The sequence below is a fragment of the Somniosus microcephalus genome, chromosome 10 (assembly GCF_052327205.1).
Source record: "Somniosus microcephalus isolate GS21.2 chromosome 10, FLI_Smic_1.0, whole genome shotgun sequence".
NCBI classification, from domain to species: Eukaryota; Metazoa; Chordata; class Chondrichthyes; order Squaliformes; family Somniosidae; genus Somniosus; species Somniosus microcephalus.
Genome location: NC_140996.1, coordinates 22,698,393 through 22,724,795, shown reverse-complemented (window position 1 = coordinate 22,724,795; position 26,403 = coordinate 22,698,393). Strand labels below are relative to the sequence as shown.

Genomic DNA, 26,403 nt, shown 5'->3' with positions numbered 1-26,403 from the left:
GTAGAATTTAAATCGTTCCGCTATCAGCAGCGGCGTGGGGTTTAAATGCTCTTGCAGGATAGTAACAATATGCGCGAAACTCTTTCCTACCGGTTTATCTGGTGTTACAAGGTTCCTTAATAACCCATACGTCTTCGCACCCATCGAGTTTAATAGGGTTAGTGCTTTCTTACCCTCCGGTACCTCATTCGTTGTACAGTAAACTTCGATGCGTTCCACATAAGTGGCCCAATCTTCTACATCGCTATCAAAAGCAGTGATGTTACCCGTTTTTGGCATCCTTGTTGAGTTTCCTTTCCTTCGGATATGATTATTATTTTTTTATTTTATCTTATTTTTTCAAAATGGCGGCTTTTCCCGCACTTGTTTTCTTCCCCCGCCGACTCAAAATGGCGATTACCGCGCTGTTGCCGTTCTCGCCTCCCAGCGGTCCTTTATTTTCCCCTACGCTGCTGCTCTTGTTCCCCGCCGCTCCCGCGGTCCTTGTGGTCATAAACGCTTTCCTGGCTGCTGCGCGTCTCTGCCCCAATTGCAGTCCGGCCCCTGACACTGGCTGCGGTCATGTTCTCCGCCTTTTTTGTCGTTACCCTCCCCTTCTCTTACTGACAACTCGGCCGACTTCCCCCCCCGTGCCGCTCGATCGGGCTTACCCGCCGCTGTCGTCGAAGGGATGTTCACTGATGTTTGACTTCGTGGCCAGAACCCAACCCGGGTTCCCAATGGCCTCCCGTGCGATGCAGTGTCCAGCAGGATGTTGAGGGTGGATGTCCTTGTTCGACGCCCGTTTCAGAGGGCGAAGCTTCCTTTGATGCAACTGCCGCTAGGTAAGATCAGACTCGTCACCACTGTTGAGTCTGTGTTTTCAAATGTAGTTATGCTGAATAACAGGACACAGACTACAGAAATAATTAAACAGGTCTTTAGTGATTGAGGGTCAAGGCTGAACTGGGATACAACTTTGCTCTGCAGGGTTTATATACCGGTGTGGTCACCACCGGTACTACAATGTACAGGAGCCATCAAAAAGTAGTCCATCACCTTAAGGTATCCTCTTAAGGTGGTACAGGTTACATACACTACAACTTGCATTTATATGGTGCCTTTCACGACCTCAGAACATGCCAAAGTGCTTTACAGTCAACATAAGAACATAAGAAATAGGAGCAGGAATCAGCCATATGGCCCTTCGAGCCTGCTCCGCCATTCGATAAGATCATAGCTAATCTTCCACCTCAACTCCACCTTCCTAAACTATCCCCATATCCCTTGATTCCCTTAACATTCAAAAATCTATCGATCTCCGTCTTGAATATACTCTAAGATTGAGCCTCCACAGCCCTCTGGGATAGAGAATTCCAAAGATTCACCACCCTCTCTGAGTCAATGAAGTGCTTTTTTGAAGTGTACTTCCTGTTGTAATGTAGGAAACGTCACAAAGAATTAATGATGACACCGAAGGGCAATTGTTTTTTTTTTAAACAGTTTATTACTGAAGTTTTTTGTTATTTACATTTCTCCCCCTCACAAATACAAACCATCTCATTCTATTTAATGCCGGTTGTAGAAAGTAATATACAGACACAACTTAAGGGAAATACATCGTAACAAAAAAGAAAGTCAAGCCGAAGCAAAATGACGCTACCACATTTGCCCCTTTGTTCAAAGTATAAACTTTGCAGCATCTTATAAAATTATATACATCTTTCAATGCTATTTACATAGTCTCACTGCCTTTATTTTGCCAAGCCATCACAATGAAGAACACTATAATTTATCAGGTTTGTAAACGATCCATTTAGAAAGCCATTTTATGATTAGAAATAAATAAAACAAGAGGATAATTATCTTGAACAGCATTTTTTTTTCACAAAAGTCAGACCCAAGTGGAGTTTAGCCTTTGGCTTCAAATGCCTTTCTTTAATCAGCCAGCCCAAGCCTACAAAGCCCAGTTATTAATAATTTCCACACCTCATAAATGCATAATATTCCCATTCAACTAGAAAAAGCATTTAACCAATTTGACAACAATACAAATTAAGAGTTACGGCAATATAGATCAACAGTAAAAAAAAAGAACTAACTGCCGTCTTCTCTCCTGTTTTCCCCCAACCCCAGGAAATGGGGCGGGGTGAAAGAGTTCAGATGGGGGGGGGGGGGGGGGGGAAGATCTGGTGCTCCGTGCAACAGGAATCGAGGTTTTCTTTGGATAGAACTGTCCACAGATGCAAACAAGAGATAACTGTTGCGTTGAAGCTTTCCACATACAACGCTGATCCTGTGTCTTTGGGTGTGGTTAAGCTGAATCCTCAGCTTCCTGATCAGACTTAATCCATAATAAAGAGGTGCATCAGAAACATAGTCACGTCAAATTGTTTTTTTTTAAAAAGGACAAAAAATTCTTTAATAAAAAACAATAGAAGAATAATTCCGCTATCTTTGAGTGCAGAATGAGATGTTCTATTCAGCATCAGTGCCACTGTCTGTACAGTATATATATATATATATTTATATAAATATCTTTATTGCAGCAGTAGTTTCAAACTGGAATGGAGTGCTAAAATAACTATAAACGTAAGAGTCAGCCTTTTGAGGTTTAATCCAATTCCACAAGGCATTGAGAATTTCCAATGAACGTAGAGGCTATTTTTGGCCACATTTACACACCAACTTTAACCTCACGGTGATGCTAAAACTGGAGTGTAAACATCAAGTCAGATAAGCAATTGCATTCCTAATCGCACTTGGAACTGGAAAGTGAAATCCCCAGTAACTTGGGGTTTCGAACCCAAACTGCAGTTTCCTGACGGCAGTCTAAACATGGTCTTTAGCAAACATGGCCAAACTCCTTTTTTCCTCCTGCGCGCAGCCTCGTAACATCACGTCAGAATGTCACAGGGCTTGAAAGCTGACTTCAGAAAGAGGATAGGAGAACAAGGTTTGGCGAGGCCCGTGTAAATCAGCTCTGCAAGATCTCGAAAGCAATTTGCTTTCCGTTCGCTGAATGCAGTATAAAAGCACCCCAAATGTATGCTGCTTCTGCACTCTTGTCTTAATAAACTCAGGTTAGTTGTCTTACCCCAGGCAACCTTTTGTAGTTATACAGTTAAATTCAACACCCCACATCCTGCTGATGAGATGAGAACTTCCATAAAGTGATTTGATAACCTTAAGTATTAACTAGGCTGAATTCCCTTTCTGTGTTCAGTAGAAAATATTATCTGCATTAGTCCACACTGTGCCCTTTGTGAGATCTTTTCAATGTCCTCAGCTACATTTACTAAACACTGCCAAGACCATACAGTGCTTTGGTCAAAACATTAGAAAAGGTTTAACGCTGTGAACTTGGCAGAGGTAAATACCAGTACTAACCAACTACACTGTAGTGCAAGTGTGTCTATGAAATGGACGTGAGCTTAGTTTATACATAAAGCAAATAACCAAGAAAAATCAATCCCCATTATAAATTTCATAAAGTTTGCCTATTAAACACAGCTCTTAATTCCCAGTGGATATATACAAAATATACAGGGTTCCAGTTTTACAACCTTAAGTCAAGGTTATGTGTTTCATCAAAACTACACAGAGGAAAAGAAGGCCCCCGGCAGCAAGGCTAACGTACACACAATGGTAGTCTGGTGTTTTGTTTGGACAACAATGTCTTGTTTGCATAATGAACCTCAGCCTCAGGGCGGATCCACCTTCTAGTTCTGGTGTCTTTTCATGTGCAGGGCTAAATGGTCGGAGCGTGAAAAGCTGCGGCTGCACACCGTGCACTGAAAGGGTTTCGCCCCGGTGTGCTTGCGGAAGTGGCGAGTCAGTTCATCTGAGCGTGCAAATCTCCAGTCACAGCCTTCCCAGGTGCACTTGTAAGGCTTCTCCCCTAGAATGAAATAATGCTGGCATTAATTACTTGATAGCAGCAATGGTTCAACAATTTCAGATCATAGAAACATAGGAGATAGGAGCAGGAGTAGGCCATTCGGCCACTCGAGCCTGCTCCGCCATTCAATGAGATCATTGCTGATCATCCAAACTCAGTACCCTGTCCCTGCCTTCTCCCCATATCCCCTGATCCCTTTAGCCTTAAGAAATATATCTAACTCCTTCTTGAATATATTTAATGAATTGGCCTCAACTGCCTTCTGTGGTAGAGAGTTCCACAGGTTCACCACTCTCTGGGTGAAGAAATTCCTCCTCATCTCTGTCCTAAATGGCTTACCCCTTATCCTTAGACTGTGACCCCTGGTTCTGGACTCCCCCGCCATCGGGAACATCCTTCCTGCATCTAGTCTTTCTAGTCCTGTTAGAATTTTATGTTTCAATGAGATCCCCTCTCATTCTTCTAAACTCCAGCGAGTATAAGCCCAATCGACCCAATCTCTCCTCATACGTCATTCCTGCCATCCCAGGTATCAGTCTGGTGAATCTTCGCTGCACTCCCTCCATGACATAACCCCGGCCCCTATCATATATATATTTTTTATCCACACTTTTGTTCTGTTCTTCTCTCCCACAGGGCAGCTGTCTTCCATTCTGCCAGCGCAATTTACACTTCATCTAGAGCCATCCTTTGTTTCTAACCTGTCCCAGTACCATCTCCTTTTGCCTTGAATATCTCTTAATGTCTCTCAATGTCTCTTAACCTCTCTTGCTTTCTATCCTATCACAGACCTTCCCTTTTGTTCTTTCATCCCCTCCCCCATTTCCCAGCCCCTACACTTGCTTAAAAATCTGTTCCATTTCCTGCTTTTTTCCAGTTCTGACGAAAGGTCATCGACCTGAAACGTTAACTCTGTTTCTCTCTTCACAGATGCTGCCCTGGCCTGCTGAGTTTCTGCAGCATTTTCTGTTTTTATTTCAGATTTCCAGCATCTGCAGTATTTTCTTTTTGTTTACCAATACTCTGGTTGGACAGCATAAAGACGCATACTGTCTCCCTTTACACCACTTTATTAAAAGCAGGTCAACAGGCAAGTACCTGTAGATCGCATTTATATGCATATAAAAGTGTTGCTTTTCAAAAACGATCAAGTTCGTTCCCGAAAGACTGGAGTTGATGCACTGGGGATTCAGTGATGTCAACTAAGATAATCCCCAGGCAGTATTATTGTTAGGGCATAGAATGCTTTATCACAAGTGACTATTCAGACAGAGACTATAACATCATTTAAAAGGGAAAACTAAAGGCCAAATATTGCATATGCTGAAAATTTGAAATAAAAACAGAAAATGCTAAAAGCATTCAACAAGTCAGGCAGCATCTGTGGAGAAAGGAAGTTAGGGTTAGTGTTTTAGATCTATGACCCCTCATCAAAACTGCTCATTTATCGTCCTAAAGGAAATTGGATAAGCATTTGAAAAAGTAGAATATAAAAATGATACAGAGAAAGGGCAGGGAACTTGGATTCAAGTAGACAACTCCTGTTGAACTGCTAGCATCGGACAGGCAGGCTGGGCCAAATGGCCTCCTTCTGTGCTGTAAATGTTGTGATTCCAAGATTCTCAGAATACTCGCAGCAGCAGCCTTAATGATTGTAGATTCCATGGATTGGGATCCAGGAAACAGATAGTGCCTTCACCCTGAGGTAAGAGGGACTGATCTGTATGCATTTTTATATTGTATATAAAAACTGCCCGTGGGTCTGTAAACAAAACCAACAGATCTAAAAACACATGCCAAGAAGGAGTGGGCACTGCCAATTTCTTGGATCCCGTTCCACAAGGAACTCCTCTGCAAATCATTAAGAGTTGCTCTCACTAATGGTTGACCAAGAACTAAGGAATTATCAATTGTTGAATAGTGTGTTAACTTACAAAAAAAATACAGTCTCATATTCATAAAAATAAAACCTCTATAAGATTAATGCTGAAAGGTAATTAAGTTTGCTTCCAGCTAAATCGATACACACGATTACAATTTATTTTAGAAACATACTCAGTTATTTTGTCAAAAAGAAAATACTGCAAATGCTGGAAATCTGAAATAAAAACAGAAAATGCTGGAGATATCTCCAGCATTTTCTGTTTTTATCTCAGTTATTTTGTGTTTATTCCCCTTTCTTTTTCAGGTCTCACCATGTGACACTCACATAAACTCATAAAAGTGGGCCAGAGGCCACCATACTTTTACTAATACCACTCTAAACTACTGAGGAGGCACGGAAGAACAGCTTGGAGTGGCTTTCCGATTTTCCTCTTCAAGGACAAGGCACTGGCCTCTACGTATTGGGTCGTACTTTTCAATCAGAGGCTTTCCGCGTGGAAAAAATCTACGCACTTATCTGAGGGCTCCCGAGGTCCGGACACTTCCGCTCCTGGGCCTCTCCAACTCCAAGTGCGCAGGACCCACGTATCCCAGAGGCGCAGGCGGTTCGCAAGTGTCCCTGGGATCACGTGGGCCATGGGGAGCCAATCAAAGAAGGGAATCTCCCTTCATACACTTGACAGGAAGACCTGTCAAATATGTGAATGGAGATCACCCCAAAAACACTTTAAACATTAAATAAAACTTTTAAAATGAGTTGAAATTACAATAAATTAAATATTTTAAACAAAAATTTAATTTTTTGAAAAAAATAATTAAAGATTTTAACGGGGCTAAAAATAAACTTACCTTTTTTAAAGTATTTTTAAATGATAAATGAGAGGAAAAAATTTTTTTAAACTTTTTTTCAACTCTTATCCTGGTAAAAGCAGGCCTTACGCAGGCTTTTACCAGGCGTAAAATTTCTAAGGGTTTTCAGCGGGTGGAGGTTCTGCAGAAAGCGGAACTATCCACCTGCAGAGGCCCTTCTCCAGGGCAGGCATCCGATCTGTCAAGAGCATTCTTGACAGATCGGAAATGCCGGTTTTCGGCACATGATCGGAATATCCGGCCCAGTATCTACCAAATGGTGTGACTCAGATCATGTGAGTGAGTCCCCTAGTCCTTCCATTCTAGAGTACGAATGTGCTATACCACCCGAATAGTTTTAAACTTTTTCATTTCTTTCAAAAATAAAGTTAAGGCTAAGCAACAAAATTGCACTGCAGAAGGTTACTTAACTGGTTAATACAAAATAAAAAGGATGCAAGGTGACTGCAGTTTTACAGCACTTTGACTGGTAGGCAGATTATCATATCCCAATATAACACCCTAGTAATATATAATCGGATTGAAATCATGAAGTGCGATATTACGAAGAAAGAACTTGTATTTATATAGCGCCTTGTCATGTACTCAGGACATTCCATAGCTTTGCACAGCCAATGAATTACTTCTGAAGTGAAGTCATTGTTGTTCTGTAGGCAAACACAGTAGCCAATTTGCATACTGCAAGATTCCACAAACAGCAAATGAGATGAATAATCAACGCATCTGTATTTGATGACGTTGATTGAAGGAGAAATGCTGGCCAGGATACAAGGACAACTTCCTGTTCCTCGAATATTGCCGTGAGATTCTTTCCATCTACCTGAACAGGTGGTCAGAGTTTCAGTTTAATTTCTCAGCCGAAAAGACAGCACCTCTGACAGCATCTCAGGCAAAAAAAACAATTGGTCCATCTGGCTTGCCCTATATAGTTGTGATGCCTTATGCTTCACATTTGAGGAACATAACAACAAGGCTAACAGATAACCTGCATAAAGCGACTCGATTGACTTTAAAGACAGCATTCTTGAGTCACACTAAAAGTTTGTTGCCGCATAGATTTTCAAATTTTATTCTCCATTCAGAATAATGAGGGATCATTCCAAAAATGGAATAAGAAATTCCTCCATTTCAAAGTGGCGAAGCAATCCCTGTAAAATCATCAAGGATACTTTTATCTCTGTCATCTGCTACACAAGAAAAATGACACCATTTACATAGTTGTAAAAGTATGTAAACAATAGAAGGTTTGTCGATTCTCACTGATCCTAACAATGCTGTAAATACTTACAAAATAGTTCCAAATGAAGGAGACCATTGAACCGATCTTGGTTCATCCACCCAGAAAGATCCTACAGTTTTCTCATTGCTATATCCAATTGTTTCATTAAAAATCTTTGGTTATTGCTTCCAATTTACAGGAAACTCTCTTTTAACCGGCACCTTAAAAAATTCCGGAAATCTCTCTTAACCGGCAAAATTCAGGAGTAGGTTCAGGTAAGTTTTACTATATATTAGTGGCCGTGCAACTGGGGTTCCTGGATCTGTGGCCGTGTAACCGGGGTTCCTGGATCTGTGGCTGTGTAACCGGGACTCCTGGATCTGTGGCCGTGTAACCGGGGTTCCTGGATCTGTGGCCATGCAACAGGGACTCCTGGATCTGTGGCCGTGTAACCGGGGTTCCTGGATCTGTGGCCATGTAACCGGGGTTCCTGGATCTGTGGCCGTGTAACTGGGACTCCTGCACAAGTGCCGTGTAACCGGGGCTCCTGCACAAGTGCCGTGTAACCGGGGCTCCTGCACTTGTGGCCGTGTACGGGGCTCTCGTACCTTGGTAAGTATACCTCTCTGTAATCTGGACTTTTTCATCAACCGGCACCACGCCGGTCCCGGATAAAAAAAGAGTTTCCTGTACCTGGAAGTCTGTTCCCTAGGATGATCACCCTTTGTGTAAAGAAAGTAAGTCTGGGATGTTCTGCAGTTATCAATGGACTTCAATGGAAATAAAAATCTGAAGAGATGCAAAACAGGCTGCTGATTCGCTATCACCCATTTTACACTATCGCACAAAGTCAAAGTGCAATGTCAGCAGAGATCATTCAGGACACCGGAGCCCTACCCCACATGTCCAGGTCTTTTTTTAACTCATTCATGGGATATGGACGTCACCAGCAAGGCCAGCATTTATTGCCCGTCTCTAATTGCCCTTGAGAAGGTGATGGTGAGCCACTTTCTTGAATACAAGGCGGCTTGCTAGGCCATTTCAGAGGGCAGTCAACCACATTGCTGTGGATTTGGCATTACACATAGGCCAGATTTCCTTCCCTGAGGGTTTTTACAACAATCCGGTAGTTAAAATCCAACACTAGTTACTAGATTTTTATTTCAGATTTATTTACTTAACTGAATTTAAATTCCACAGCTGTCACAGTGGGATTTGAACTTTTGTGCTTAAATCATTAGTCGAGGCCTAACAAGATTACTAATCCAGTAACATAACCACTACTACGATAGCAAAATACTGCAGATGCTGGAAATCCAAAATAACAACAGAAAATGCTGGAAAAACTCAGCAGGGAAAAACCGCTCTACCGTGGTTGACTCGGCCCTCGACCGTGTCCGTTCTATCTCCCGCACTTCTGCCCTCACCCCTGCCCCTCCCTCCCGGAACCATGATAGGGTTCCTCTTGTCCTCACCTTTCACCCCACCAGCCTCCACCTTCAACGGATCATCCTCCGCCATTTCCGCTACCTCCAAAGTGATCCCACCACCAAACGCATCTTCCCCTCCCCTCCCCCTTCAGCATTCCGTAGGGACCGCTCCCTCCGAGACACCCTAGTCCACTCCTCTATCACCCCAACAGCCCTTCCCTTTCGCCTGGCACCTTCCCGTGCAAGCGCAGGAGATGTAACACCTGGCCCTATACCTCCCCCCTTCCCACTGTCCAGGGCCCGAAACACCTCTTCCAGGTGAAACAGCGATTTACTTGTACTTCTTGCAATCTAGTATACTGTATTCGCTGCTCACGATGCGGTCTCCTCTACATTGGGGAGACCAAACACAGATTGGGTGACCGCTTTGCGGAACACCTCCGTTCAGTCCGTAAGAGTGACCCCGAGCTTCCGGTCGCCTGTCATTTTAATTCACCGCTCCATTCCCACTCGGACCTCACCGTCCTTGGCCTCTTGCATTGTTCCACGGAAGCTCAATGTAAACTCGAGGAACAGCACCTCATCTTCCAATTAGGCACTTTGCAGCCTTCCGGACTCAATATCGAGTTCAACAATTTCAGATCATAACCTCGGCCCCTATTACATTTTTACTTATATTTTTTATCCACCCCTTTGTTTTGGTTTTTCCCTCCCCCACCTTTCCTTTTTCTTCTCTCTCCCACATGGCAGCTGTCTCTCATTCTGCCAGTACATTTCACACCTAATCTGAGCCGTCTTTTGTCTCTTTACTTGTCCTATCGCCATCTCGTCTCGTTTTGAATACCTCTTAAAGTCTCTTCACTTCTTTTGTTCTCTCCCAGCCCTGCCTTTCGATCTATTTCATTTCCTTTCCAGTTTTGAAAAAGGGTTAGACCCGAAACGTCGACTCTAATTTCTTTCCATGGATGTTGCCTGGCCTGCTGAGTTTTTCCAGCATTTTCTGTTGTTATTTAACATAACCACTATCTGTTGTAGACTACTTGATAGAGATTGATTGCTATGATTAGTCAACAACTCCATTATCATTGTATCATGTGAGTGCCAGGACTACAGTCCTTTTTCAGCTAGCAATTCCTATGTTCCTGTTATAGATTGAGTAATAAACCACAATTGCCAGTATAAATGGACAAGCGGCAAGTTCTGGATCTTATTGTTAATCTGTTTTCTGCTTATTACAGATTTTATCTATTTGTGTATTCTTCAAAAAATAACTCGACAATAATTTTGCAAATATAAGTACACGTTAATAAGAGTTGGGCTATTTGCCCAACTACTGCCCAGCAAATGCCCACGAAACCCTTACGCCTGGTACAAGCAGGAGTAGGGCCTGCTTTCACCAGCGTAAGGGTTAATATAAATCTTAAATTAAAAATTAAAAAATTAAAAATCATGCACAAACATTGAAAATTAGTTTATGTAAATTTTGGACCGGATAAAATGTTTAAAATTATTTTTCAAAGAATTAATTTTTTATTGTAACTGCTTTTTTGAAGAGACTTTCAACTAAATGTGAAAATGGGAACTTTTATTTTTATTCCAGTTGCATAATTGTTTAATTATTTGGGGATTCCTCATATGTTTATGGGGATTCAGTTCGTAAATGGAATCCCCATAAGCATATTAGGGATCCTCCTTTCTGACTGGAGGACCAGGCCCACGTGATCCCAGGGACGCTTCCGAACCGCCGGCGTCCCTGGGATCCGCGGGCCTTTCCGCAGGTGTACGCCCGCAGGCCCAGGACCCCGAAGTCTCAGAAGCCTGGGAGCCTGAAGGTAGGTGCGGATTTTTTTATCGGGTCGGAGGCGTACCTCAAATTCCAGCCCATTGTGTCTTCAACATAGAAAAACGCCCCAAGATCCTTCATAGAGCTGCCAAGGCAAAAATTAGGAGCGGGGACCAAAAGTTTGATCAAAGAGGTAGGTTTTAAGGAAGAGAGGGAGATGGGGAGATATAGTTTAGGAGGGGAATTTCCAGAGCATGGGGCCTTAGCTGCTGAAAGTACAGCCACTACTGATAGGGCGAAGGAATCAGTTTCATTTTTAATTAAAGGAGATTAAAAAAAAAGTAATTCAACACAACAACAACTTGCATTTATATAGTGCCTTTAACATAGTACAACATCCCAAGGCGCTGCACAGGAGTATTAGAAGACAAAAAATTTGACACTGAGCCACATAAGGAGAAATTAGGGCAGGTGACCATAGAAACATAGTAACATAGAAGATAGGAGCAGGAGTAGGCCATTCGGCCCCTCGAGCCTGCTCCGCCATTCAATGAGATCATGGCTGATCATCCAAATTCAGTACCCTGTCCCTGCCTTCTCCCCATATCCCTTGATCCCTTTAGCCTTAAGAAATATATCCAACTCTTTCTTGAATATACTTAATGAACTGGCCTCCACCGCCCTCTGTGGCAGAGAATTCCACAGGTTCACCACTCTCTGGGTGAAGAAATTCCTCCTCATTTCAGTCCTAAATGGTTTACCCCTTATCCTTAGACTATGACCCCTGGTTCTGGACTCCCCGGCCATCAGAAACATCCTTCCTGCATCTAGTCTGTCCAGGCCTGACAGAATTTTATAGGTTTCGATGAGATCCCCTCTCAATCTTCTAAACTCCAGTGAGTATAAGCTCAATCGACACAATCTCTCCTCATACGTCATTCCTGCCATCCCAGGTATCAGCCTGGTGAATCTTCGCAGCACTCCTTCCATGGCAAGAACGTCCTTCCTCAGATAAGGCGACCAAAACTACACACAATACTCAAGGTGCAGTCTCACCAAGGCCCTGTACAACTGCAGCAAGACATCCTTGTTCCTGTACTCGAACCCTCTTGCTACGAAGGCCAACATACCATTTGCCTTCTTAACCGCCTGCTGCACCTGCATGCTTACCTTCAGTGACTGGTGCACAAGAACACCCAGGTCTCTTTGCACTTCCCCTTCTCCCAATCTATTGCCAAATAATAATCTGCCTTCCTGTTTTTGCCACCAAAGTGGATAACCTCACATTTATCCACATTATAGTGCATTTGCCATGTTTCTGCCCAATCACCCAACCTGTCCAAATCGTACTGGAGTTTCACGACATCCTCCTCACAGCATACCCTCACACCCAGCTTTGTGTCGTCTGCAAATTTGGAGATATTACATCCAATTCCCTCGTCCAGATCATTAATATATATTGTGAACAGCTGGGGTCCTAGGACCGATCCTTGCGGTACCCCATTAGTCATTGCCTGCCACTCGGAAAACGACCCACTTATTCCAACTCTTTGCTTTCTGTCCGCCAACCAGTTCTCTATCCAAGTCAATACCTTGCCCCCAATCCCATGTGCCTTAATTTTGCACGCTAATCTCTTATGCGGGACCTTATCGAAAGCCTTCTGAAAGTCCAAATACACCACATCCACTGGTTCTCCCTTATCTATTTTACCAGTTACATCCTCAAAAAATTCCAGTAGATTATTCAAGCATGATTTACCTTTTGTAAATCCATGTTGACTTTGTCCGATCCAGTCACTGCTTTCCAAGTGCTCTGCTATTACATCTTTTATAATGGACTCTAGCATTTTCCCCACTACCGATGTCAAGCTTACTGGTCTATAATTCCCCGCCTTTTCTCTACCACCTTTTTTGAATAGTGGGGTAACATTAGCTACCCGCCAATCCATGGGTACCGTTCCAGAGTCTATCGAGTTCTGGAAGATGACTAGCAATGCATCTACTATTTCTAGGGCCACTTCCTTAAGTACCCTGGGATGTAGATTATCAGGCCCTGGGGATTTATCGGCCTTCAGTCTCATCAATTTTCCTAACACCATTTCCCTACAAATACTGATTTCTTTCAGTTCCACCCTTTCATCGGACCCTATGTTCCCCGGCATCTCTGGGAGGTTATTTGTGTCCTCCTTTGTGAAGACAGAACCAAAATATGTATTTAGTTGGTCTGCCATTTCTTTGTTCCCCATTATAAATTCCCCTTGGTCGAAGAGGTAGGTTTTAAGGAGTGTCTTAAAGGGGGAAAGAGAGGTAGAGAGGCAGAGAGGTTTAGGCAGGGAATTCCAGAGCTTAGGGCCAAGGCAACAGAAGGCACGGCCGCCAATGGTTGAGCAATTATAATCAGGGATGCTCAAAAGGCCAGAATTGGAGGAGTGCAGATATCTCGGGGGGTTGTGGGGCTGAAGGAGATTACAGAGATAGGGAGGGGCTAGGCCATGGAGGGATTTGAAAACAAGGATGAGAATTTTGAAATCGAGGCGTTGCTTAACCGGGAGCCAATGTAGGTCAGCGAGCACAGGGGTGATGGGTGAACGGGACTTGGTGCGAGTTAGGACACGGGCAGCCGAGTTTTAAGGATGAAATGGTTTAGATACATCATAATATATTAACTGCTTTTGCAGTCTGACTTACTGAAAGAATGGAGTTTAAAAGTTTGCTTCACACCCATGAGTAAACAAGATGGGATGGGGGTGGAAGATGTCCTTCCCTGGAGGAAGGCCATTAGTGAACCAGTTAGTCATTTTACCTTTCCACACTGGCCCACAAATTACCAGGTTAAATTGAGTTCAATCCCCTCCCCCCCAACTTGCTATGGTGGGCTTTAAACTCACAATCCCTGGGTTGCCAGCACAGTATCATAAGCATCACACTACTGGACCCCCGACATGAAACACAAAGTTATAACACCACAAACAAAAGTAGATACAAATGTAAGCACGGAAGGGAGGACGACCACATTTCTTGCTGAAGTCCGGATGACTTTATGACTATGTCGGCCAGAAGAAGCACCTGTAGCATCATGAGTACAAAATGCATGATTCAATGACCACAGAAATGCACACCACGCACCCCTGCCCCAATCCATTTGCATGAGACTTTGGTAGAGAGCAGATGTTCTTACCGCTAGTGGTTATGGTAGATAACTCAGTATCAGTAAGCATGACTGCAACAGAAGTTCATTTATTAAATATTCCGAGGTGAAACATTTTTGTTTTTGTTTAGATTCTTTTTAAACCTCCATGACAATGGATCAGGGAACAGTCATTTCAGGAAACCCTTCACAACAAAAAAATAATCCCTGCCCGTTCGTTCCAATCTCCTGTGGACATGCAAAACAAAGATTGTGGTGCCATAAATGTTTTGATTGAGAAAACAGTTTGCAACTCTAAAATGCTAATACGTTTTGCCAACAAAATAAACAAATGATATCTTTATTCCCAATAAGGTTCCTGCACCATGTTTTAAACACGGAATTGGTTTTAGATACACTTGTAATGAGGTCAGATTGTGGTATTCTGTAAATCTCCAATCAGAAGTCCTTTTAGTGTTGATCATTTTTGTGAATACCAGTGGAATGAATGTTGAGAATTCTGGCCTTGCTGCTTTTTTTAAAATACTGATACAGGAAACTTTTTTTTATCTGGCACCGACGGGACCGACGTGGTGCCGGTTCATCAAAAATTCCGGATAACCGAGCGCTATAGTAAAAGATAGGGAGAGCTGAGAGCTCCGTATAAAGCAACAAACCCTGTTGCTTAGCAACAGGTTCAGAACAATGGCCACAAGTTGCAAGCGTCTCTGTAGCTTAGCAACAGCTGCAGCCACACCCTTGCACAGCAACAGATCGATGAAGGCAAGTAATATGAAGTATGAACCTACTCCTGAATTTTGCCGGTTAACCGAGATTTCCAGTTATTTAGGTGCCGGTAAATCGAAAGTTTCCTGTAGTATGCAATGATCTCCCAGTTTTTCATGTGATGATTTTTTCAGCTATTAAGCTGATCAGTGGAGCGCTGGGCAAACGCTTCAGTGGAAATCCTGAGACTGCCACTCATTACAAACGGAATCACAAATCTGTACTGATGGAATCAGATTAGGGCAGTATGCTGAAGAATTGAAGAGTTTCACTGAATTGCTTATGCTCCACTTCATGTGCAACCACAGAGGGCGTTTCAGGAAAAAGAAATTAATAGGTGTAGCGCGATGCGATCTGATATGGCTGGATCGCAGTGCATTCACTACAGGTGTGTCGTGTTTAACTGGCAGAATACAGAAAGTACATTTTTTGTTTTGTTAATAGTGAACACTTGAGAGAGTCTCTGATGTTGGAGGTGTTTCATTCAGTACCTCGCTTAAAACACATCACCAACCACACCCTCTCCTCCACCCCACCTCCTACTGAAATATCAACTGCTGCAGATTCGGAGCTGCTGGGTACCAGCAGTGATACTTGTATAAGGCTAGGTTCTGAAATGTTGTGCTTCATCGCTTCCCATCCCTTACACCAAAAAAACTGAGAGTACAGCCACAAGCATATTTTTTAAAATACTGCCACAAAAAGAATACAAATATGAAGTAACATAAGAACATAAGAAGTAGGAGCAGGAGTAGGCCATACGGCCCCTCGGGCCTGCTCCGCCATTCAATAGGATCATGGCTGATCCGAATCTAGACTCACGTCCACTTCCCTGCCCTCTCCCCGTAACCCCTAATTCCCTTATCTGCTAGGAAACTGTCTATCTCCATTTTAAATTTATTTAATGTTGCAGCTTCCACAGCTCTCTGGGGTAGCAAATTCCATAGATTTACTACCCTCTGAGTGAAGAAGTTTCTCCTCATCTCAGTTTTGAAAGGGCAGCCCCTTATTCTAAGATTATACCCCCTAGTTCTAGTCTCACCCATCAGTGGAAACATCCTCCCCGCATCCAGCCGATCAAGCCCCCTCACAATCTTATATGTTTCGATAAGATCGCCTCTCATTCTTCTGAACTCCAATGAGTAGAGTTCCAACCTACTCAACCTTTCCTCATACGTCAACCCCCTCATCTCCGGATTGAACCGAGTGAACCTTCTCTGAACCCAAATCTATATTTAGCGCATCGTCCATGACATGGCTCAGTGAGTCAAAGGATATGTTTTATAATAATAGGGGCTTTATCAACAAAGTGTGATGGGAAACGTGTGCGCTATAGGCAAGATTTAGATGCGCCGCACATGAATAAAACCATTCTACATGCATATTATACAATATTCCTTCAAGTATCAGGTTGAGTATTGCGTTGTACAGATTTTTCTCTCCACCTTAAGTGGGATCTGTTATAAATCTCATCATCATGAAGAAACGACTCATGAAATAACACTGGAAGGCCAGCTGGTGGCGCCGTCCAAGGAGTATAAATACTCGGCGTGGGCCCAGCTTGCTCAGGGACATTTTGTAAGACAGGAACTAGTGAAGTACAACTAGACCTCCATGTTCTGAAACAAGTTGATTAAAGCCTTGCTTTATACTCGAACCAAGTGTGTAGTGAGTTTTATTACGTCAGGATCTACGCCATAGAATTTGCAGCACAGAAACAGGCCATTCGGCCCAACTGATCTGTGCCGGTGTTTATGCTCCACACGAGCCTCCTCCCACCCTATTTTATTTGACCGTGCAAACATTTTTTTTTAAATGCAACTTCCAAAACTGTTCCCAAAGCCTGTTGCTGCTCCATTGAAAGTAAAGGTGCCATCAGTGCTGTAAGTCCGGCAGCAGAAGATGCTGGGAGCTTGAGGTGCAGTGTTAAAGGCAACCAGCTTGAAGGATGTGGTAGCTGCGTTTCCAGACAGGATATTCCAAGCGAGAGCTCCAAGTACATTTAACATCTATTTTCTTCCTTTTTAGCAAATTTATACAGAGCATATAAAACCAAACTTTGAATATTCTGTTAAAATTTTATTTTTAATTAACTTCAATTTAGCCAACACTGATGCATAAGATTGTCACCTAGTTGTCACTGACTGCTTGGCTTACAGTAACTGGTGACACGCCATATATGACGTGGCAACAATTTGTTGTGTGTTTTTTTTGTTAAAACTTGGCTCCTATTTTTGAGTTTTATTGTTGGGAGCTAAGTGTTCCCAGAGAAAAAAATATTAATTTGAGGGCTGTCTTAGTTCAAATTACACAGAGGCAGTGAAGCAAATGTGGATCAAACCAATCCAGAGTAAACTCACAGTTCACTTCATTTTCTGTGTACTCTTCCACTGAGAACCCCCGGCTCTGACACAGGATTGACATGTCTACATTGCATGCACTTCATTCCATCCTGCTTGCATCCTACACATCAAAGACACTCCAATCAAATTCATTTTGATTAAATTTTATTTCAAGTTTAGCTTTACAAGATGATGCAATTTGGAGCAAAATGTCCTCGTCGTGAGACAGGTCAAATTGAAGCCTGGTTATATGCGGCTAATCACCAGGCTGAGCCAGGTCTCTAAATTGCAGTAACATGATGCTAATGTGCAGCACATTTCGTTCTACAACAGTTACATATAAATCATGGCCATTTAGCATAAGTTTCAAAATGCCACATCAATTCGTTATTTTAAAAATGGTTTCAAGTAATATTGTGAACCTGGTTAAGAAACTTCCCCCCCCGCCCAAATGAATGAAAACTTCTAACGTACCTCTAATTATTCTCCCAAGTGCAGCTGGAGTAAGAAATGTAATGAACCCGTTGTGTCCTAAGAGAGAGGTCAGACTAGTGGTGAGCAGGGACTAACGGTAACTTCAGCTGCTTTTAATAGTGGCTCTTGTTGATCACCTGGAATGCTGTTCTCTTACAATTTCATTAATTGTTTATTTGTGGGTCAATGCAAAAATGGTTCTGAAGACCTTTCTACCTAGACACAAACCCTGACTTTACCCTGGGGTTTATTCTGCCCCAGTCTTGTGGGTAAGTCACTAAGCCTACAGATCCAAGCGTCTTGGAGGCCGCTGCTCTCTGACAGGATACCGGCGGTCATCGCTGGCTTCCACAGCAGTAGGCATTAACACAGGTCTGGATGGAGAAGGTGCCTGTGTCAGTTGAAAGTCAGGAGTTTGCACAGGTGGAACAGTCTCTTTGACTTCCTGTGTTGGGGAAGAGCACTGTGGCAAAGGATGCTGGTTTGCGGTATCATCCGGAAACAGTTCAGGCCAACCAGCTGTTGGAGCCTCTGTGGCTGTCTCTGCTCCTAGCAACAGTTGATCTGTGTGTCTTCTCCAGACGACGTCCTCAGCAGTCTCAACCGTGTAAGACACAGGGCCCGTCTGCGCGATCACCGTAGCAGGAACCCATTTCGGTCCAGCGTTGTAGTTTCGAGCTAGGACGTGCTCTCCCGGATGAAACCGTCTATCCTTGGCTCTTTTCTCTCTCTTTTCAACTTGAGCTTGTTGTTGACAATGGACAACCTGTTCTGCCCTTGGAGGTTTGAGTAAGTCAAAACTTGTCCGCAACTGCCTCTTCATCATGAGCGAAGCGGGGGAAGTTTTGGTTGTGGCATGCGGCTCGTTCCTGTAGGACAACAGGAATCTGTTCAGACGTTGGTGGATTGTGCCCTGACCTTGCGATGCCTTCAAGGCGTGCTTCAAAGTTTGCACAAACCTTTCTGCCTGGCCGTTAGTAGAGGGATGATAGGGCGCAGACCTGATGTGTTGGACACCATTCACATGCAGGAGGGTTGCAAACTCCTGTGATACAAATTGTGGACTGTTGTCACTTACGAGTTGTTCTGGTGAGCCATGACGGCTGAACATCTCACCAAGTTTCTCAATTGTTTTCTCTGCCGTGGTAGACCTCATCACAGCGACCTCCGGCCACTTGCTTCGAGCGTCCACAACCACCATAAACATCTTCCCTTCGAAAGGACTGGCGAAGTCCACATGTACTCGCTGCCACACTTCTGCAGGCCAATCCCAGGGGTGTAGGGTTGCCAGCTGTGGAACATTCCGGACCCTTTGACATGGGGAACATGTTTTGGCTTTCTCCTCAATATTCCCATCGAGACCTGGCCACCAGAAGTAGCTTCTTGCCATTTCCTTCATCCGAACCATCCCACTGTGGCCTGTATGAAGTTGTTGCAGTATAGGTTCCCTCAGGGGTGGCGGAATGATGACACGGCGTCCCCAAAGAAGACAACCTGCCTGGACGGAGAGCTCATTTCTTTTTGAAACGTAAGGTTTCAAACTAGGAGAATCTCCTATCGCTCTCCCTCGAATGACATCGTCCATTACCTCAGACAGGACTGGATCGTTGCGGGTGTACCTTCGCACCTGAACTGCAGTGACAGGTGCTCCCTCCACTTGTCTAAAGTAGAAGATGTCTATCTGACGAGGCTCTGGGGGAGTAACAGGCAAGGGTAGCCTCGAGAGACCGTCTGCGTTGCCGTGCAAGTCTGATTTGCGATATTTGATGTCGTATGTGTGTCCTGACAACAGTAAAGCCCACCTTTGCATCCTGCTTGAAGCGAGAGACGGAATTCCGGTGTGGGGCCCGAAGATTGAAGTCAATGGACGGTGGTCCGTCAGGAGTGTGAACCTTCTCCCAAACAGGTACTGATGAAATTTTCGAATTCCAAAAACGATTCCCAAGGCCTCGCGCTCGATCTGCGCATAGTTACTCTCGGCCTTGTTCAAGGTGCGTGATGCGAAGGCGATAGGTTTCTCTTCACCCGAAGGCATGATGTGGGATATGACTGCTCCCACACCATATGGTGATGCATCACATGCTAGCTGCACGGGTAGCTTTGGGTCGAAGTGTGTCAGGACCTCCGAATTCAGCAATGCTTTCTTTGCTTGGGCGAAAGCTTCGTTGCACAGTTCAGTCCATTTCCATGTTTTGCCTTGACATAGCAACTGATGTAACGGCTTCAGCAATGTTGCTAAGTCTGGAATAAACTTCCCATAGTAGTTAAGTAGCCCCAGAAATGAACGTAACTGGCTCACATTCTGGGGTGCTGGGGCCTCCATGATCGCCTTGACCTTTGGCGGCGCCTTATGCAGGCCAGTAGCGTCAATCACATGCCCCAGGTACTCAACTGAAGACTGAAAGAATTCACATTTGTCTTTACGAACTCTGAGTCCATACTCTTTCAGTCGTTGTAGTGTCGCATCCAAGTTCAGAAGATGATCCTCCTCATTTGTCCCAGTGACAAGGATGTCGTCCAGGTAGCACTGGACTCCTGGCAGTCCACTCAAAATCTGATCCATTGCCCTTTGGAATAGAGCAGGGGCCGACGTAATTCCAAACAGAAGGCGGCAGTACCTGTATAGCCCCTTGTGTGTCACAATTGTCAGCAGCTCCTTTGATTTGTCATCGACATGCATTTGTAGATAAGCCTGGCATAAGTCTATTTTGCTGAACTTTTGCCCTCCAGCCAGGCCCGTAAAAAGATCATTAATGAGGGGAAGAGGGTACTGTTCCACAGACAGCACCGGGTTAATAGTCACTTTAAAATCCCCGCAGATTCGAACAGATCCATCCTTTTTCAGGACAGGAACAATGGGTGTGGCCCATTTGCTCACACTCACAGGCTCCAGGACTCCATTCTCGACTAAGGCCTCCAAGTTAGCCTCAACTTTTGGCCTAATTGCATAGGGTACAGGTCGGGCTTTGTGAAACTTCGGCTTGCTGTCAGGTTTAATGTCCAGTCTCACGCTGATCTTTTTCATGCTCCCAAGTTCCCCATTGAAGAGTTCTGCATGTTTGTTTAACACTGCAGTCAGACCTGACTCCCCTTTTGACATCATGCGGACTGCAGGCCAGTCCAGCATGATTTTCTCTAGCCACGCACGTCCCAGTAGCGATGGGTAATTTCCCTTTACCACATATAGTGGCAGTTTTGCAGTCTGTCCGTTCAATTTAACTGTCACCTCAATGACGCCTCTCATGGCCACAGGTTCGCCGGTATACGTCTTTAGCACAATGTTTGTTGGCTGAAGGGTAAGATGCTTTAGCATTTTGTTGTAGACAGTGTCTGAAACAAGGGACACAGCCGCGCCTGTGTCCACCTCCATCCGCAATGATTGTCCCTCCACCAGTGGTGATGCCCAGTAGCCATTTGAACCACCTGCAACCGTCAGTATATGCACCTCTTCCTCCTCAGAGGTGTCGCTCCCCTCTGTTTTGCTTGTTTCATCATACTGCACTGAATGAACACTCTTTTTCCTCTCTTGTCCAAATACAGACATTTTGCTTCCATGCTTCCCAGCTCTGTCTGTTCTTTTTTTACCTCTACAGGCGCGTTCAATGTGACCCTTTTTGCCACAATTTCGGCATTCCAGCTCCGTACACCAGCAGTCATTAGCATGATGGCCCGTTTTCCCACAACGGTAACATGTGCCGTTCCGCGCACCTTTAGGCTCAGACGACACCTTGTGAACTCTCCCTGTTGAACTCAACTGGTGAGCCTCCTTTTCCGCCATCTCCATGGAGACACTGACTTCAATGGCCTTTTCAAGAGTAAGGTTGTCGTCAGTAAGAAGGCGCTTCTGTGTGGCTGCATTTTGCAGACCACACACAAGTCTGTCTCTAATGGTGTCATTCAGCACCTCCTTGAACTGGCAGTGTTCCGACAACCTTTTTAAAGCAGCAATAAACATCGTCACTGATTCCTCCTCCTCTTGATTCCGTTTGTGAAATCTAAATCTCTCAGCAATAACCAGAGGTTTTGGTGAAAAATGTGCTCCAAGAATTTCCACTAGTTGCTTATATGTTTTAGTTCCTGGCTTATCTGGCTGCACGAGGCTGCGAAGTAAATTGAAAGTCTTCGGCCCGATTACACTCAAAAAGGTAGGCACGACCTTTTCATTTGCCACCGCATTCGCCAATACAAAATAGTCAAAACGTTCCGTATATGCGCTCCATTGCTCCACATTTTCATCAAAATCACCGATGTTTCCTAATATAGTAGCCATCTCACGTTTCAAATTAAATTTTCTGTTTACTCACTGCACCCGTAACGTACGCAGATTCATCCGCTCCTCGTTGCCACTTGTTGTGTCGGTACCTTTCTACCTAGGCACAATTTAGGACTCAGAACTCAGAGATTCAAACATGAAGTGCTTTATTGGAAGGAAAGGAAGTTCTGGAAAGTTCCGAACAAAGAGAGCTCAAACTTAACAGAGAACACCCAACCATTTATCTCCTGTGACAGCGCCACCACAGGTGGGAGGAGAACACACAATACATAACACAACTCAGGACTAAAGTCACCTGCTTTGCAAAGACTTTGTTACCTCCAGACTTGACTATTCTAAGACACTCCTGGCTGGCCTCCCACATTCCACCCTACGTAAACTTGAGGTCATCCAAAACTCGGCTGCCCGTGTCCTAACTCGCACCAAGTCCCATTCACCCATCACCCCTGTGCGCACTGACCTACATTGGCTCCCGGTTAAACAACGCCTCGATTTCAAAATTCTCATCCTTGTTTTCAAATCCCTCCATGGCCTCGCCCCTCCCTATCTCTGTAATCTCCTTCAGCCCCACAACCCCCCCACCACCCCAAGGTATCTGCGCTCCTCTAATTCTGCCCTCTTGAGCATCCCTGATTTTAATCGCTCCGCCATTGGTGGCCGTGCCTTCTGTTGCCTAGGCCCTAAGCTCTGGAATTCCCTGCCTAAACCTCTCCGCCTCGCTACCTCTCTTTCCTCCTTTAAGATGCTCCTTAAAACCTACCTCTTTGACCAAGCTTTTGGTCATCTGTCCTAATTTATCCTCATGTGGCTCGGTGTCAAATTTTTTGTCCTATAACACTCCTGTGAAGCGCCTTGGAACGTTTTACTACGTTAAAGATGCTATATAAATGCAAGTTGTTGTTGTTGACTAGCTCAAGTGGAATTGCGCCACCTTGACTGATCACTGGCTGCAGCATCAATGCAACTGGTGCAAAATTGACTTTTCAAAGCATTTCAACTTTTTTTTGATCAATGTTGGCAGCGAATAGACATGCGGTTAGTTCACAATCTGGTGCTCCCAGTAAGGAACGGCCCTCAGCAGAAGCACGTCTCAGGAAACCGGGGCCTCGCAGCCCGTTATTTTCTTCCCATTGAGAGTGAATCGATGAAAAAAGATCACTGTCTGCCCACCAAATGTACCCCCTTAAGCTGCGTGCGTTCACGGCCGTGCAGTAATCTACCAGGTCCCGCGCAGGCCGCTCACAAGCTTTTACACGGGAAATACCGCGCATGCTCAGAGATTTAACGGGACCGCGCAGTGAAAGAAAACAGGTCGCGCAGAACATAGTGCAGCCTACAGGGAACATTGCTGCCCACCCATGGTTGCCCCGACTCCCGAGATGCATTTCCCGGGACGCCAGATTAAAAAATTGAACCAATGTTTGAATGCCAGTCAGTAGAGCTCAGTGCATGGAGCTTTCCTTTATCTAGCAAGAAGACTATGCAGAACTAGCATTATAACTCAACATTACCAGCTCTGTATTGCTCCAAATGGGTAACAGCCCCTAACCAGAACTATATGACCACGCCATAAATTGCCAGGTTATTCGTAGTGGAATTATGCAAGTAATTCTACAGCTAATGTGTGCATATCACACCTTTAATTTTGAATAAAGCTTCTCATAAGTAAGGTGAAGATCACTAAGAAACAATTTTAGAATAATCTGTTGGAGACAGACCTTGAATGGAAAATGAAACCGCCTGTTTGCCTCTCTAATTAATCTAATATTTAACAAAATCTAATATTTTACATCCCCACAATTTTGTTAGTGCGAGTATAGATTAAACACCAACAGTATTGTTAATGCTAAATTCTAGCCGTAACAAATGGAGCAAACTCCACCTTTCCTGCAACAAAATGTGACAATAGATCAGCGAACAGCGTAAACACACTGCTTAGACTGAAGCCAGTGTCATTATATTTGCTACAACTTGTAATTTTATAAGTTGAGTCAGACCTTTACTGCAGTGGAATGTCTTAATTCCCACATTGTTTCAAACCACAAGCCAGCATTCCCGGACAAGATGCCGCCAATGCCGTGAGAAACTCCTCAGTTTCTTCTGCTGGGAATCTTCCACTTCTCCAAGCTTTGTTGCATCTTTTTTCAAGGCCTCAATTTTGAGTGTGGGTCGGTTTTCCTCCAGCGACCAGCGGCGTGAGTTATAAACTCATCCCGCTGCTCCAAAAAAATGAGCCTCAGGCTATTTTTACTCTCGGGCCTCATTTAAATCCTGTCGGCCGACTTGCCTCTCGTTCTGGGGTGGGAAGCGGCGGAAAAATCGCGCGGCCCGGAAACCACCCGTCGACAGCGGGTGAGTGACGGCATTGACTGCCGGGCCGTCCCACGGGGGTTCCTGCATTCAGTGAGTGCAGGGGAGGGGAGGGCCATATCACTCAAGGAGGGACCTAAGCTTTCCCTTGCAGGGGGCGGGGGACCTGGAGGACTCCTGCTCCTCCTGTGGAGTTACAATCACTAAGGAATATCACTCATGACTTGACATGGTTCTCTCCTCTTGCAGCCAAGCACTGAACTAAAAATTTTTGTTGAAAGACAAACGCAATATTCCAAGGTTTTACTGACAGGTGAATTATGTTTAAAGGTCATATGAGACTATTTCTTTTCTGTATGTGGAGAGGATGGAATGCAAAAGCCAGACACTTAGCAACACGTCTTAAAGACCGCTGACTTAACATACCTGCATGTAACTATCACCACACGAGCTCTTAAGTTGTCACGCATTCTCTTCATTTGCTACATCAGCACTTTTAACAGGTTTCAATAAGTTTAAAAGATTCCATGAACCAAACATTTACAATACATCAGAAACTGCACTGAACATCTTTAGTTAAGACTCATGTGGTGGGATTCCGCTCCCTTAAATACACTTCCACCATGTGAAAAGCTGCACTTGGGTTTCCAATGAAATTCAGCTGACCTTGTCCATTAGATTTCGACCCCCCCCCCCCCCCCCCAACCCCACCCCCAAAGTTATGGGTCGCGTCTGTGATTCAGGCTGTAAGAGCACCTGCCAAGGAAAACCGTCACAGTATTTTTCTGACTTCTACATAACAATCAATTCCTGTCCCGCATTCACTGATAATTCTACAGAAGGGGCCTGAAGCTCCTTTAAAAATAAAACCAAGTATTTTGGCAATCCCAAAGCTAAAAACACATCTGAAGACTTTCAGAGACAAAAGCAGTGGCACGCAGACTGTTTAGACTGCCAGCGACTGCCTTAATGCCCTTTTCACGATACAATGAATAACACGGATCACCACAGAAGACTCACAATACTGTACTTTGATAAAGATCTTCCAATGCTTACGAGCACTAAGAGCCTTAATTGCTACCAAACTGGCTTTTACACGGTGACAACACAGTGATTCCCAGAAATGACTTGTCTTCAAATCCTCTTAATTGAAAACTCCAGCTATAGTTTTGGCAACCGTAGATTTTATACTGAGGATAATACATCACTGAGTTCGAAAGAAACAGATGCTACAAAATGTCTCTATTGAAAGTCTTTCTTTCCCCCCTCCACCCCCCATACTGATTGATTGAAAAGCAGCACATATACTGACAACTTCATGTTTGTGATCAGAGACTTTAGTTTTTGCTTTAAAGACACCAGTTCTCTCCTTTTTTGTGCAAGGTTCATTTCAAAATTACTTCGAGTTGAAGGGCAGATCCTCCACCCTGTTTTTCTGGTTGCCACAGATCAAATGAATGCAATCAACATATCAGCAGGACCACACATGCCTTTTCAAACCTACACAACAGCATTTTCTTTTGCACACTGCAGCTTTGTCATAAAAGGTAAAAAGGACAGCGAATAAATCTGATGGAAACGAGGGGGGGGTGGGGGGGGTGAGAGAAAAAAATGTCCTTTTAAGTTGCGATGGCGAAACGCGACACAGGACTCCAATAAAAAAGGATGATTTCCCTCCCCCCCTCCCTCCTGTGCTCTGGTGAAGATTGCTTTTTTTCCAGAATTGCCCACAAAACCAGGTCGCTTTCAGCATCTTAATCAAAATAAAAACCCTAGCCCCACACGAGTTTGTTCCGAGTCACCATGTGCTGAGCTGAAATGCTATATAACTGGCTGGACTGAAGATTTTAAAAAATGTACGACAGGTAAGCTATCTGTACTTGTTTTGGACCTCAGCCAAAGTAGACAAAAACAGTACGTCTTAGCACCAGTTAACAAAAAAAAAAATCCAAACCCGTTTGCCCCCAGTATGTGGAAACTGTGCAAGTGTTAAAAGCTTCTCAATGTAAGAGAGTTACATTAGAG

At 44.2% G+C, this 26,403-nt stretch overlaps 1 protein-coding gene across 3 annotated transcripts in view; it reads right to left on the bottom strand.

Annotated features, from left to right (window-relative positions):
- Positions 1-1,463: 1,463 nt before the first annotated feature.
- Positions 1,464-26,403, bottom strand: part of LOC147111463 (Krueppel-like factor 5) — a 72,832-nt gene continuing 47,892 nt past the window's right edge. For all 3 annotated transcript variants that reach the window (XM_085998485.1, XM_085998486.1, XM_085998487.1), the window contains exon 4: positions 1,464-3,880. In XM_085998485.1, the coding sequence (XP_085854611.1) occupies positions 3,702-3,880 (179 nt within the window). In that variant the 3' untranslated portion in view covers positions 1,464-3,701. The remainder of the gene's footprint in view (positions 3,881-26,403) is intronic.